Source organism: Salvelinus namaycush, chromosome 22 (genome assembly GCF_016432855.1).
Source record: "Salvelinus namaycush isolate Seneca chromosome 22, SaNama_1.0, whole genome shotgun sequence".
In the NCBI taxonomy this organism is placed as follows: Eukaryota; Metazoa; Chordata; class Actinopteri; order Salmoniformes; family Salmonidae; genus Salvelinus; species Salvelinus namaycush.
In genome coordinates, this window is record NC_052328.1 from 21,396,008 (window position 1) to 21,411,716 (window position 15,709).

Sequence of the window (15,709 nt, forward strand, 5' to 3'; positions counted from 1 at the left end):
AGTTGTTCTCTTGTTATTTCAGTCACTAGCTAGTCACATCCAATTGGCAACAGATTTTCATGCGAATATTCTAAAATGTGCATGAAGAAAAAATTCACATTTTCCCACCTGTGGTGTATTTCCACCAAACTGACTTGTTGCAGATAAAAATGACTGCGTGATGACTAATGCACACAAAATGTACTTTTTCGTGTACGTTTTCATGTACCGAATACAAATGTAAAATGCAATGTGTTTCCATCGCATTTTCAACATTTACCAATAGCTTTGTCACAAAAACTGTTGCGTTAAATAGCAAATGTGCCTACTCTGGTCTGGGTATGTGTCACGCCCTGACCTTAGAGATCCTTTTTATGTCTCTATTTTGGTTTGGTCAGGGCGTGAGTTGGGGTGGGTATTCTATGTTCTATGTTTTGTAGTTCTATGTTTTGGCCGGGTAGGGTTCTCAATCAGGGACAGCTGTCTATTGTTGTCTCTGATTGAGAACCATACTTAGGCTGCCCTTTTTCCCACCTGTGTTTGTGGGAAGTTGACTTTGTTTAGGGCACATAGCCTTTAGCTTCACGGTTTGTTTTTGCAGTGTTTATTGTTTTGTTCGGCGTCATTTTTATTAATAAAAGGAAAATGTACGCTCACCACGCTGCACCCTGGTCCTCTTCTTTTAACGGGCGTGACAGAACTTACCACTAACAACGGACCAAGCAGCTTGGTAAGGAGGAGCAGCGTGTCCAGGATTCATGGACTTGGGAGGAGATCCTGGACGGTAAGGGACCCTGGAGGCAGGCTGGGGAGTATCGCTGTCCACGGGAGGAACTGGAGGCAGCAAGAGCAGAGCGGCAGCGTTCCGAAGGGACACGGCTAGCAAGGAAGCCCGAGAGGCAGCTCCCAAAAAAAATTGGGAGGGGGCACACGGGGAGTGTGGCTGAGTCCGGTTGGAGACCTGAGCCAACTCCCCGTGCTGACCGTGGCGAGCGTCGTACTGGTCAGGCACCGTGTTATGCGGTGGAGCGCACGGTGTCTCCAGTGCGCGTGCACAGCCCGGTGCGCTACCTTCCAGCTCCCCGAATGGGCAGGGCTAGAGTGGGCATCCAGCCAGGTCGGAGGATGCCGGCTCAGCGCATCTAGCCGCCAGTACGTCTCTACAGCCCAGGATATCCTGCGCCGGCTCTGCGCACTGTGTCTCCGGTGCGTCTGCACAGCCCAGTGCGTCCTGTGCCAGCGCCTCGCATCCGCAGGGCAAAAATAACCATCCAGCCAGGACGGGTTGTGCAGGCTCTACGCTCAAGACCTCCAGTGCGCCTCCATGGCCCAGTGTATCCTGTCCCCAGAAGGACAGGGCCTCTTGTATGTCTCTCCAGCCTGGTGAGTCCTGTGCCTGCGCCTAGAACTAATCCTCCTGTATGTCTCCCCAACCTGGTGAGCCCTGTGGCAGCTCAACGTACCAGACTGCCCATACGTCTCCTCCCTCCAGTGATGATCCACGGCACGAAGCCTCCAGTGATGATCCATGGCAAGAAGCCTCCAGTGATGATCCATGGCACGAAGCCTCCAGTGATGATCCATGGCAAGAAGCCATGGCAAGATGCCTCCAGTGATGATCCATGGCACGAAGCCTCCAGTGAGGAGTCATGGCACGAAGCCTCCAACGAAGGCCTCCAGTCCGGAGCCTTCAGCGACGTTCTCCAGTCCGGAGCCTCCAGCGACGGCCTCCAGTCCGGAGCATCCGGCGACAGCCTCCAGTCCGGAGCATCCAGCGACGGCCTCCAGTCCGGAGACTCCAGCGAGGGTCCCCAGTCCGGTGCCCGCTATGAGGGTCCCCAGTCCGGGGTCGACGACGAGGGTCCCCGCACCAGAGGTGCCACCAAAGTGGGGTGAGCCAGTGGTGGAGCGGGGTCTGCGTCCCGCACCTGAGCCGCCACCGCGGATAGATGCCCACCCAGACCCTCCCCTATAGGTTTAGGTTTTGCGGTCGGAGTCCGCACCTTTGGGGGATGGGTACTGTCATGCCCTGACCTTAGAGATCCTTTTTATGTCTCTATTTTGGTTTGGTCAGGGCGTGAGTTGGGGTGGGTATTCTATGTTCTATGTTTTGTAGTTCTATGTTTTGGCCGGGTAGGGTTCTCAATCAGGGACAGCTGTCTATCGTCTCTGATTGAGAACCATACTTAGGCTGCCCTTTTTCCCACCTGTGTTTGTGGGCAGTTCACTTTGTTTAGGGCACATAGCCTTTAGCTTTACGGTTTGTTTTTGTAGTGTTTATTGTTTTGTTCGGCGTCATTTTTATGAATAAAAAGAAAATGTACGCTCACCACGCTGCACCTTGGTCCTCTTCTTTTAACGGCCGTGACAGCATGTGCGCTCAACAGCTGGCAGATATAGTAAAGAGAGGCTGTGTGGCTAGGCTACTCTACATTATGGGATCATTATGGATAATAATATATATGGAATATATATTTTTTGTCAGCAGCAGTCAAGCATCGATAATCTTGTCACCAGAATTACACCTTCAATATGTATTGGAAAGGAGCATCAAGATCACTGTGCACTTTCACCACCCTGTGAAGTTCATCATAATGAAAATGTTCTTCAGCCTAATAAACCACATTGTTTCCCAAGTCGTAGTGGGAGGACCACACACCATATCCTCGCATAACTCAAAGTTTACTTTGATATGATGGTTATTATCAATATTTGCGCATAAAGGCGTATTGTCCCATCACTGCAACTCCCATATGGACCTTCCTCTAACCCTTGACGACGCTTGGCCAATTGTGCGCCGCCTCATGGGTCCCCGCTCGCTGCCGGCTGCGACATGCCTGGGATCAAACCAGGATCTGTAGTGACCACTGCGCCACTGGTCCATCTGTCGGGTTTTATAAAATTGTACCGAAACTTCCCGTTTTCATCACAGCTGTTGTGATTTTTTTCATATGCTATTACTTTTTTCGCATAAAACTGTGGATAGAAACCATGGCAAAATGAGTAGAATTACATGACATTTGTTATAAAATTGCAAAATCGTCTCTCCTCCCCATGGGAAAATGTGTAAAATTGCAGGAAATCGAAAACGTTTTTCTCTCTGTTGTCAAGAAGATGGCCGCTAAAATGGCTGCATGTGTGGGTATGGATGTGGGTATGCTGACGCACTTTTTTGTGGCCCCGATCAAAGTTGCCCATCCCTGATTTAGACAGCATTGTAACAGAGGGGGAAACAGGTAAGTTGGAGAGAGAGTCAGAAGGGAAAATGCAGGGATTGAACTCTGGTCTCCGATGGGGTAAGTACAGTGCATTTGGAAAGTATTCAGATCCTTGACTTTTTCCACATTTTGTTACATTACAGCCTTATTCTAAAATAGATTACATTTGAAAAAATCCCTATAAATATACACAGAAAACCTCATAATGACAAAGAAAAAATAGGTTTGTAGAAATATTTGCAAAAGCATAAATACCTTATTTACATAAGTATTCAGACCCTTTGCTATGAGACTTGAAATTGAGCTCAGTTGGATCCTGTTTGAATCCTGTCTGAATACTTTCTGAATGCACTGTATGTGGTAAGAGCAGCAGCCGGGCACGTTTCTGTTAAACCACAGGCTCTGCACTTAAAAAGATATCTAAGTATTAGACTTACTCCAGCCATATCAATGGAGAACAAACTCATACTGTGTTCCTTACATGGTCTTCTTTACTGTTCACAGATCAGTGGACTATGGGAGCACTTATATTAAACTGAATAAAAAGGTTGGGTCAACCTTGGCTTGCCTATACGTCTGCCCAACCAACAAGAGAAAGGTTTGTATCACATCTCCATGGTGAAGGACTCCAGTGAAAACCAGAATGTTACATGTTTATTCAGCTGTTCCTTAGCCTGGGTCTCTCTCTCTGCTATAGTAAACTCCTTTGTTGTCTCAGTAGCGTTGGCTAAACCAGAAATACTCTGGCATCCAGTGAAATAAGTAAACTGATGGTGGCTTGTAGGACCATCTTAAAGTAAAGTTTATAGAGTATTGTTGAGTAAAGACTGAAGTTTCTGGAATGATGTTAACTCCAGTTAGAGGGACCAGGACAAGGACTCCAAAGAACATTTCAACATTTATTATCAGCATCATTCTTGGTATATTTCAACATTGTCATTCTTGGTATATTTCAACATTGTCATTCTTGGTATATTCACATTGAAGAACACAGAACACCCAGGTTAGTTCCTAGTGCCAATCGATAATCCTACCCAGACACCAGTTTATACAGATTTCTGCTACCTCACCTTACTAACTACCCCACACTCACACTATTCTACTATACCCCACACTACCCTACTATAACTACCCCACAATGACTAACTACCTCACTAAAACTACCATACTAAAAAAACACTAAGATAGTTTACAACAAGCTGTGATGTTTTGTTGATCAGTTTATTATTGAAAAGGATGTTGGTACATCATGTCGCTTTTACTTTAATCAAAAATGCTTTAATGCTGCTGTTTATTCCTAATGCTGCACAATGACATCATGCAATCATATCCTCCGTTGAGCACTATAATCTATACTCTGTTTCTCTTCCTTTTGTACTTTAGATAATGATGCTTAGCGACCCAGAGCTGGAGCAAAGTGTACTCATCAGCTCGGATGAAGGTGCCAGCTTCGAGAAGTATCCCATTAACTTCTACATGGACGGTCTGCTGTTTCATCCAACTCAGGAAAACTGGCTGCTGGCTAGCAGTCCTGACAACAAGGTAGGCTAAGCGGCAGGACTTTTATTTCCATGTTGAATGGAAAATAAGTCTTTCAAGTTGAAAGAAGTCCAAAGTTGAAAGATAGAAATTCTGTTTTTGTATTTTGCTCTTTCATCACTTGTTCTGCATAACATAATTGTAAAGGTGGAATATACAGACATGATGTAACAATGTTTGATCAAATTCATGTTTTGTCAGGTGTACAGCACAATGGATTTTGGAAGAAAATGGCAGTTGGTTAGTGAGAATGTAACTCCTGGCCGGTTCTTCTGGTATGATTTCATTCCTGCCCATGTTTGTCAATATTCATTTAGAAACACTCCTTTCGGGAAAACACTCCTTTAGCATTTGTATCTTATATAGAATCTCATATGCAAATTAGAAATGCTATCTTGCAGCTATCTTGAAAAATATTATGTAAAGCACATTGTCTTTTAGCCCCGAATTGGTGAAGATAAAAACAGAAACTAAATCATAATGTAAATTGAATGACCAACTTCAGTGTGTGGTCAAAAGTAATTTTCCTAATTAGTAAATGGAGGTTATGTATGGATCCCTACTGAACTCTGTCAGATGGATTTACTAGTGTCTGTCAAAACAGGTCTTGACAGATTATGACAACCAACCTACAGTACTTGAACCCATATCACCTAGCTGGGAATAATGGACTCCTCTTTCTAAAGCCCAAGAATAACATGTTGTTTTTGCTAGTTGTCATTCTGTAATTTCAAGTGCACGTACACAAGGCATATTGATGTGATGCAGTTTATCCCAGTCAGTCACGTTATGTGTCAAACCCAAGTGCCTCTCAGGCTGAAAAAGAAAGGACATTGTTTGGAGGACACCCTCCCCACATGAACAGCAAAACAATTGATGAATAAGGACAGCATGAATGGACTAATAGCACCCCACACAAGACTATAATGTGTTTGGAAAATGTATGGTTTCACGGATGAATTGTTTAACTGCTTGTATTTACTAAATGCATTACATGTTTTTGCCTCTATATAATGTTTTTAGAATAGTAACATATAATAGAGTTTACCTTTCCTTTATATCATGTTAAAAATGAGAAAGAGAGAGAGAGAAAGAGAGCACCACAAACCTAAGTAATTGTGTAGTGTGGAGGCTTTCCCGCTTCTGTCTCCCTTTGTTTACGCTATCACAAATTAAGATGAATTGCTGAGGCTGGCGCAAATTGGAAGTTGGCGTACAGGAAATGGAGATGTGTTGTCTGTGCTGTAAAGCGAAACACAGAATAAGGCTGTCCATCACAGGCTACCACTGTCCTCTTAAGGCCATCCACCTACTTCTAAATCGCTTGTCTGCCCCCTCCTCTTCCTCATCCTCCTCCCCCTCCTCTTCCTCATCCTCCTCCCCCTCCGCTTCCTCATCCTCTCCGCCCCTCTTCTTCCTAATCCTCCTCCCCTCCTCTTCCTCATCATCCTCCTCCGCTTCCCCCTCCTCTTCCTCCTCCTCTTCCTCATCCTCCTCTTCCTCCTCTTCCTCCTTCCCTTCCCCATTCTCTTTTTCCTCCATCCCCTCCACCCCCTCTTCCCCACCTTCTTCTTCTTCTTAGTCCTCCTCTAAATTGCTGTCCTCCTCTTCCCCCTTTTCATTCTCCTCCTCTACCTCCTCTTCCTCCACCTTGCACCTTGCACCTTCCTCCCCCACTCTTGTCCTCTTTCGTCTCTGTTTTCCATCAACTCTCTCTCCTATGTTGCAGGGCACAAACTGGGCTAGACAGAGAGGCAGATGTGGTCCACATGGAGACCCACATTGCCAAAGGACGTGAGTGCTGCTCTGTAGCTTGCCTCCCTCCCCCACAGTAGCAGGACCCCAAGGACCCCTTGCCTCCCATTTAGAGCGAGGTCACTGGAAGATAAGGCTCATTCTGGGCTGCAGGATAGGTCCCAGAAGCACTGTAAAGCAGAGTAGGAGTCTCTTGACAAATATAGAGCTTTATATAATAGATTGATAGAGTTTTTTTCCCTTTAATCGGTCCCTTGTGCCCCATATCAGAACCTTGATTCTCCAAAAACACTAACACTATAGATTTTATTCAATCAAACCAGTTACTGAGATTTCTGGGTGGGACAAAATAGTATTACTTGTGTGATGTGAGAGACAATGATTGAATTATCAACACTTTTTTTGTTTTTGTCACAGTGCAAGAGGAATGCTATTTTTATCCTGTCCCCAGAACATTTAGAATTGGTTTGGAAAGAGTAGTGCCCACTAAAGATAGACAGAAGTCCATTCGTTTGTGATTTCTCCTCATTGGTTGTTTTTTCTAGGATTGTTACTGACAACTAATCTAGTTCTCTTCTGTGTTAGGTGCTCAGTATGTTAAGTGCAGAGCTCAACGATGCACAGAATCAAACAGACAATACCTGTTCCCGGGATACATAGACAAAAATTCTCTGGTTGTTCAGGACAACTATGTGTTTGTTCAGGTGTGTACTGTATCTGTCTATTTCTCCGGTACTTTTTATACGTTCACAAAAGGCTTGTGTTTTTCTGTGAACTCTGTTCTTCTGTTGCGGCCAATCAGTGTTGTACCGTTGAAGTCTTCAAAATGGCTTTCTTTCCAAATACCTGCTACACTTAGATCTTGATTATCTATTGTCCAAGCTGCCTATGATGTTGAAGGATTCTGTGACTGCTGAAAAAATAGGTGGTTTTTTCATCACATCTGCTGAAAGGCTTTTCTTATAATTGGGCAAGGAATCTGTATGGCATTTGAGGTTGTTATTGCCAACTAGGTTGACATGACATTGGCTCACATTAGGCAATGGCATTGTGTGTCATTATGACTGAGTTGATTTCTACTGCCTCCTGTTGCCATTGATTTCCATTTACAGCTGAAGATGTCTGTCTTTCTCTGTCAGCTTTGCTCTTCCTGCATTTACACAGTTTTGCAGCACTAATGAGGGTTTAGGTTCACCTATTGTGTAACAGTATTTAATAATATGATGTAGAAATGGTTTGCTAAGACTTACACGACATACAGTAAATACTCTTCAAGTGTTCTCTTTTGGTTTAGAATGAGACAGATATGTAATGTGGGGTTTATGGTTATGTGGGGCTGCGTCTTGCCTATAAAAATCACATTTGTGAGTATGTAGATAAATGGTAGGATTGTACAGTGGTAAATTGATTTGTTTCAACTATGTCAATTCAGGGATTTAATTGAAAATGCGATTAATGAACAAAATAATTCTCATTCTAAATAATTAGTAACTGTCTGGGTCATAAATGATGATCCAATACAATGTCTGAATCGAATTGGAGTTGAGATGGAATTGACCCCATCATAGATTTTGGCGAAAATAGCCCAGTTGGACACAGCTGGCTTGTCTCATAGACTAGGCGTAACATAGTAAATGGAATTCCGGACACTCAAATTTGTATGATATGTTATGCTGGGTATGGTTACATAAGACAGATGGTTACTTGAGGCAAAAACTAAAGTAGGTTGGTTGGTCGGGGTGGATGGTGGGTGTATAACGTTAATCTCATTACGGGCAACTTTAACATTTTAGCTAATTAGCAACTTTTCATCTGCTTACTACATTTTAGATACTTTGCAACTACTTAGCATGTTAGCTAACCCTTCCCCTAACCCTAACCCTAACCTCAACCTTTTAACCTAACTCCTAAACTTAACCCTAACCCCTAACCCCTAGCCTAGCTAACGTTAGCCACCTAGGTACAATTCGTAACTATCATACATTTAGCAAATTCGTAACATATAATTCAAATTGTAATTCGTAACATATCATACAAAATGGGTGATGGACATCCACAAATTAATACATACCATTCGAAACGTAACATATCATACTAAATGGAGTGTCTTGGATTTCTGTACAGAATAATATGAAATGCTCTGAGACCAGGTTGTGCAGGGAGCTGTGGCGGTACAGATGACTTTCTTGTGACTTTCATTGCTTCGGGCAGTTGGATTTAACTTGACAAAGAGTAATGAGGTTATCGATTGGGCTACAACGAAATAAGCAGTCTTCAACACCTCTCGAATGTCTCTTGGGGGAGAAGGAACAGCCAAGTGCAACATCCTCAGAAATCTGGCCTGTGAAAATGTAGCCCATTGATTTTCGATAGATTATTCCATTAGAGCTCTAATGTAGTCTGTTTGGAGACAATCGCCATCCCTCTAGTTGATTAGAAAATAAGAAATCAAGTGGTGTGGGCCATAGAGTGGAGGGGTGGTAGTGGTACATCTAAGACATGTAGAGAAGAACAAAACCATTTGTTCAGTAACTGTAAATACAGTAGTATTTAATTGGGATGTTGGTGTATAAACTTCTATTGCTTACCGTGCTGTAGCATCAAGTCCCTAAATTATACAAAAACAATTCTGATTTTAAATGTATTTCTTCATTATAATTTTTGTAAATTCTTGTATTGAAATGGCTCAACTCGATTTACCAAAACTGGATTTAAGTTGTACCTACATTTTCACTTCTAGAATATAGTTTCATTCCAATGGTGTAGGTTTGAAAAATAATAGAGTTCTTCTGTGGGGTAAGTCAGTCCTTCCACGACCTCAAGTCAAGGTGCAGTAAAAAATGAGTGTGTTAAAATCATTGACATTTCAAATTGATTCATTTTAATGAAGGCCAGCATGCCTGAAACATCGATGAGTTTAACATACTCAATAAAATATGAACTTGACAAGCTAGCGTTATGCTTATTAGCCCACAAGAGCTCTTGAAGCAAGACGTTTTTTTCTTCCACAGGTTACCAAGTCAGGGCAGGCGAGTTACTTTGTGTCCTATATGAGGGAATCATTTAAACGAATTCAGCTACCCAAATACTGTCTTCCTAAGGTAAGCATCAAACTACCCAAATACACCTTGCAACAGATGCAGCTACAGTTTGAGGAACATGAGACAATTTTCATTTCTGAAGCCTCACTTTACTTAGAATGCTGTCATGTTGTGGAGGCTGTAAGCTGCTCATCTTGAAGCACACTTGTTATTTCGCTCTCTCTACAGTATATTTCTCTCCATCTGTCTGTGTGTCTATCTATTTGTCTCTACCTACCTTCCCGTATGTTCATCCTTTCACCATCTCTCGCTCCTCTAACAGGACATGCACATCATCAGTACAAATGAGAAGCAGGTGTTTTCTGCTGTACAGGAGTGGAACCAGAATGACACCTACAGCCTGTATATCTCAGACTCTCCAGGGGTCTACTTCACTCTGTCTCTAGAGAACCTCCGGACCAGAAGAGAGCCAGGCGGAAATTTACTGGTCGACCTGTATAAGGTACATCTATTGTATGTGTATGTAAGACACTCAGCCTGTGGAACAACCTCCATAAGGTGCTCTTAGGTGTACCATATTACTATGTTAAGTAACGTTTGTTTAGTACCTCTGAAAGGCATACTTCCTGTGTATGATTTCATCTCCACTGTAGTTTTGCGCAGTCCAAGGAATTTTCATAACCATGAAGTTATTGTTTAAAATAATGACATACACTCTCTCTCTCAATGCGATACCTCTTTTGTTTTATCCATTTGGCTTATTGTCATTCTAGGTAGAAGGAATAAATGGCATATTTCTAGCCAACAAATTGGTGGGCCATGAAGTGAAGACATCCATCACCTATAACAAGGGTCAGACCTGGGCCCTGCTGCAAGCCCCCAACACTGATGTGGCTGGAAACAGTCTCCACTGCATCCTGGTGAGTTGAAGTTATGGATGGCGTGGTGGATGATGACCAAATTCATTCGGCTTCTGAACAAATTCATTCATCAAATGTTCCAATCCAACCAAAGCTCATTGATTTAAGAGTTGTAGTTGTTCATGGCAGTTGCTAGTCCACAAAGTGTGTCAAAATCTCCATTAACCTCAACTATTTCAATTTGCCTCCAGTAATCACTGTGCAGATACATTACAGTTAATGACAGTTAGTGGTGTTCTGGGTTAGATATGTTTGATATTAATTTAAATGATACAATCATTTGAAATGTTAAAAGCGAGTTAATAACATAATATGCACATATTATGCATTTAGGAAATAATGAGAGGAATTATTGATATAACACTGTTTTTGTCTGTGTCGTTCAAATGCCCGTTGTACTCTGGCCTCCCTTCTGGGTTTGTAAAAGCTTCTATTAATGTTTCACAAAGTGGCTGAATCAGAGAGATGAGTGATTCAGATTTATCAGTAAATGAAACAAGTTTGTCAGATTTATCTTTGCATCTTGAGGATTTTTTAATTACATGGCTTTAAAATGGAAATGCCAGCTCCAATGTCCTCTGCAGGCAGTTTCAATCTGTTGGTAGAAAAGATTAAAAAAGTGTATTTGTTCCATAAATGGTCTTTGTAAACCTCCTTTTTAAATAGAGATTAGTTTGCGCAGTTTGAATACAGTCAAATATAAATGAGTCAGATATGGATCCGAATAAGATGTTTGATTTGGTGTCTTGGTTTACGTCTATATCTAAATTGAAACCATTGTGTTTGTTTTGGCAGCCATTTTGTTCTCTGCATCTGCACCTGGATACGCCAGTGAACCCTTACCTGCCTGGACGCATCTTCAGCATGGACTCAGCACCTGGGATCATTGTAGCTACAGGTAGGACAGAAGTGGAAATAGGTTGATAATGCCTGTTTCTCTGTTCAACCAACAAATTAGTAAAGGTAGGCACAGCTGTTAAAAGAAAACGTTGTGCAAACTTTTATATGTGGTAGAAATGTAAAAAATCTGTAAACGGAATACAGATCAATAAACGTGTTTATAATGAGATCAGGTCCTTCAATTTATAAAAAATTAAAAGCTGCATAGCTGTGATGATGTTATGCAGGTTTGTTTTCTTTGAAAATATGTGTCTTTACTATGCAAATATATCGGTATATGAATTCATATATTTGTTTTTGTTTTCAGGCAACATTGGTACAGAGCTGTCCTCCACTAACCTTGGAATGTTTATAACATCTGATGCTGGAAATAGCTGGAGACAGGTGAGACCGATCTGTGCCTCAAAATGGGCTCCAACTTCAGTTAGTTTTGTCTAAAATTTGCATTTTGAATGTGAACAACTTCTGATGTAAATCATGTTTATTGTCTTCTACCTTCTTTAGATTTTTGAAGAAGAACTCGGTGTTTGGTTTCTTGACAATGGAGGTGCTTTAGTTGCAGTTTCTTTAGTTGCAACAGTACCCATCCGGCACGTATGGTACGTTCACTGTAATTCTACTACAGCGTATGGGAGTATAATAATGATATTCACTGTATGTAAAGATGCGTTATACTGTAACTTACCAGTTGATTTCAGAAACTGGTGCGCAAAACGTTGAGACTAATGCTGAAGTTCCTATTTCAGGACACAATTAATTTCATTTTGATTTCAGTTTTGGTGTTGTTGTTGCATACGATTATATTTAGCCTTTGAAATGCTGATTGGCAAGGTACGTTTGCATGGGATGTCTATCTCCAGCAATTGTAACTGTTTCTCTCACCACATCAAAACTGTCAGAATCCTTTCAACCAAAAAATGGCTGTTACCGCTTTGTACTGTTCGTGGGTATTTTCGAGAGCTTTTATGCAAATGTAGCCAAGTACAGGTTTGAAGTACCGAGGGACTTTGTTGGCCTGGGTCCTTGTGTTTTTGGAACTCTGTCACACCAGATACTTTGATGTCCCCCGCACTGAAACAGTGTCACAATCAATTAAGATCTGTGAAAGGTGATTTAAGTCCCTCAATTGTTAGAGCGTGAGCCATATCAATTTTTTTATGTTTTGTTGCCTTCGACATTTACCTAGACCCGTGAAACATTAGTTCCATTGTTGAGTGCGTAGTTGGGATCATTTCCCACATAGAGAACAAGCTGATAAGGGTACTTCATTTTTCATCTACGTCATGGTGAGAATGTATCTTACTGTCTTAAGAGCAGTAACACTAGGAATTTGGACACATTTTGTTGACCTCTGTTTGTAGAAATGGTCAGAAATATTATCTGTTATTAAACTCTTTTCATTGTCACACCTTACAAAGATTACAAAGATGCCATAGAGTTACGTCTTTTGGAATTGTGGTGTACTTAAGCAATAAGGCCAGAGGTGTGGTGTACGGCCAATATACCACGGCTAAGGGCTGTTCTTACGCACGACGCAACAAAACCTCAAGGAGCCTTATAGCTATTATAAACTGGTTACCAACATAATTAGAGCAGTGAAACTAAATGTTTTGTCATATCCGTGGTATACGGTCTGATATGCCATGGCTGTCAGCCAATCAGAATTCAGGGCTCAAACCACCCAGTTTATAATTGTAATTATACCATTGCTAACGTAGTCCTTGTTTTGAGTTTGCAAGAAAGGCATGTCACTGTACTTGTGCATGTGACATTAAAACTTGAAACTTGAAACTAATAACTACATTATGTATTCAATCAGATGTTAATAGTTGTTGTCCTGTGTTGTGAAACAGGGTAAGTCTGGACGAGGGTAAGAAATGGGATCGCCACAGTTTCTCTCTGGCTCCTTTGTTTCTGGATGGAGTTCTCATGCAGCCAGAGAATCACATCATCACGTAAGTGGAGTCGGGATTTGGCCAACATTAAGTAAACACAGACCTCATATTCTAGATTCCAGCTCATCTGGTTATGAGAGTAAAATAGTGTTGTTATTATGCATGAATGGATAAATAGCGTTTACACTTAATTTCTCAATTTACAATGTTTTGTTTGCCCAGAGGTGCGATACACGTAATTGTGTTTGCATATATATTATTTTTGTTTGTGTTTAGTTTGTGCGTCTCAGCCACAGCAGCAATATACTGGTCTGAGCAGACCCAGCAACTTAAAACTTCTTATGGCTGCAGGGGCAGTATTGAGTAGCTTGGATGAAAGGCCCATAGTAAACTGCCTGCTCCTCAGTCCCAGTTGCTAATATATGCATATTATTATTACTATTGGATAGAAAACACTCTGAAGTTTCTAAAACTGTTTGAATGATGTCTGTGAGTATAACAGAACTCTTATGGCAGGCAAAAACCTGAGAAAAAATCCAAACAGGAAGTGGGAAATCTGAGGTTGTTCGATTTTCAACCCAGCCCCTATTGAATACACAGTGGGATATGGATGAGTTTGCACTTCCTACGGCTTCCACTAGATGTCAACAGTCTGTAGAACCTTGTCTGATGCCTCTACTGTGAAGTGGGGCCAAAGGACACAGGAATTAGTCAAGTCTACCATGACCTGACCATGCTCTGACCATGCGAGATCACATGAGAGGGAGCTCTGTTCCATCGCACATCTGAAGTCAATGTAATTCTCCGGTTGGAACATTTTTGAAGACTTATGTTAAAAACATTCTAAAGATTGATTCAATACATCGTTTGACATATTTCTAGTGACTGTTACGGAACTTTTTGACATTTCGTCTGCTTTTAGTGAACGTGCTTCCTGACTTTGGATTTGTTTACCAAACACGCTAACAAAAATAGCTATTTGGACATAAATGATGGACCTTACCGAACAAAACAAACATTTCTTGTGGGAGTCCTGGGAGTGCATTCCGACGAAGATCAGCAAAGGTAAGTGAAGATTTATAATGCTTTTTATGAGTTTTGTTGACTGCACAATTTGGCGGGTAACTGTATGGCTTCCTTTTGTGGTTGAACGCTGTTCTCAGATTATTGAATATTGTGCTTTTGCCGTAAAGCTTTTTGAAATCTGATCTTTAGTGTATCTTTAATTCTATGTAAAACATTTATCTTTCATCAAAGTTTATGATGAGTATTTATGTTATTTGACGTGGCTCTCTGCAATTTCTCCGGATATTTTGGACGCATTTCTGAACATGGCCCCTATGTAAACTGAGGTTTTTGGATATAAATATAAACTTTATCGAATAAAACATATGTATTGCCTAACATGAAGTCCTATGAGTGTCATCTGATGAAGATCATCAAAGGTTAGTGATTCATTTTATCTCTATTTCTGCTTTTTGTGACTCCTGTCTTTGGCTGTATAAATGGCTGTGTTTTTCTGTGATTTTGCGGTGACCTAACATAATCGTTTGTGGTGGTTTCGCTGTAAAGCCTATTTGAAATCGGACACTTTGGTGGGATTAACAACAAGATTACCTTTAAAATGGTATAAAATACATGTATGTTTGAGGAATTTTAATTATGAGATTTCTGTTGTTTGAATTTGGCGCCCTGCACTTTAACTGGCTGTTGTCATATCGATCCCGTTAACGGGATTGCAGCAATAAGAAGTTAATTTTACAAGCGACAAAGACAATGAGGCAAACAACTTACCTAATGTTTTGTTTTGTTGATTTAAGTTTCACTGGACACTTAAGCCGTGTTTCAGAATGGCAGCTGATAAAGATTGACTACAAAGCCATCTTTAGCAGGAGATGCATGGATGGAGATTATCAGACTTGGCACCTACATAACAAGGTAAAAGACATATTGAAAGTTATTGATTTGATGCCAACATCAAGATGGGCATGTTCGTTTATTGTAACTGTAAACACAGCACATGAATGCACACACACACACACACACACACACACACACACACACACACACACACACACACACACACACACACACACACACACACACACACACACGCTGAATCACATTGTATATTCATACAGTATAATTTCAGACTGTTGAGCACTAAAAAACATTGAATCAATGTAATGAAATTCCCCACAGGGAATGACATGTCATGTTGTTTGATAGGGAGAGCCCTGTGTGATGGGAGAGAAGCAGACCTTTATGAAACGGAGGCCGGGTAACCGCTGTATGCTGGCCCAGGACTACTCCCGAGTCATATCCTCAGAACCATGCATCTGCAGGACATATGATTTTGAATGGCAAGTAATGGTAGACTTCCTCATTTGTTACGTCAGTGAATAGTCAAGGGCATTGTAAGTGTAACCCATTGACCCAACACTCTGCTGGACATTAAATGT

At 41.5% G+C, this 15,709-nt stretch overlaps 1 protein-coding gene across 1 annotated transcript in view; it reads left to right on the forward strand.

Moving 5' to 3' along the window:
* Nucleotides 1-15,709, forward strand: part of LOC120017440 (VPS10 domain-containing receptor SorCS3-like) — a 64,930-nt gene that overhangs the window by 35,275 nt on the left and 13,946 nt on the right. Inside the window, exons 3-16 of the mRNA XM_038960186.1 lie at nucleotides 3,702-3,795; nucleotides 4,581-4,739; nucleotides 4,938-5,011; nucleotides 6,466-6,530; nucleotides 7,077-7,195; nucleotides 9,503-9,592; nucleotides 9,855-10,034; nucleotides 10,306-10,452; nucleotides 11,248-11,350; nucleotides 11,660-11,736; nucleotides 11,857-11,951; nucleotides 13,206-13,307; nucleotides 15,068-15,185; nucleotides 15,477-15,610. Coding sequence (XP_038816114.1) covers nucleotides 3,702-3,795; nucleotides 4,581-4,739; nucleotides 4,938-5,011; nucleotides 6,466-6,530; nucleotides 7,077-7,195; nucleotides 9,503-9,592; nucleotides 9,855-10,034; nucleotides 10,306-10,452; nucleotides 11,248-11,350; nucleotides 11,660-11,736; nucleotides 11,857-11,951; nucleotides 13,206-13,307; nucleotides 15,068-15,185; nucleotides 15,477-15,610 — 1,557 coding nt within the window. The remainder of the gene's footprint in view (nucleotides 1-3,701; nucleotides 3,796-4,580; nucleotides 4,740-4,937; nucleotides 5,012-6,465; nucleotides 6,531-7,076; nucleotides 7,196-9,502; nucleotides 9,593-9,854; nucleotides 10,035-10,305; nucleotides 10,453-11,247; nucleotides 11,351-11,659; nucleotides 11,737-11,856; nucleotides 11,952-13,205; nucleotides 13,308-15,067; nucleotides 15,186-15,476; nucleotides 15,611-15,709) is intronic.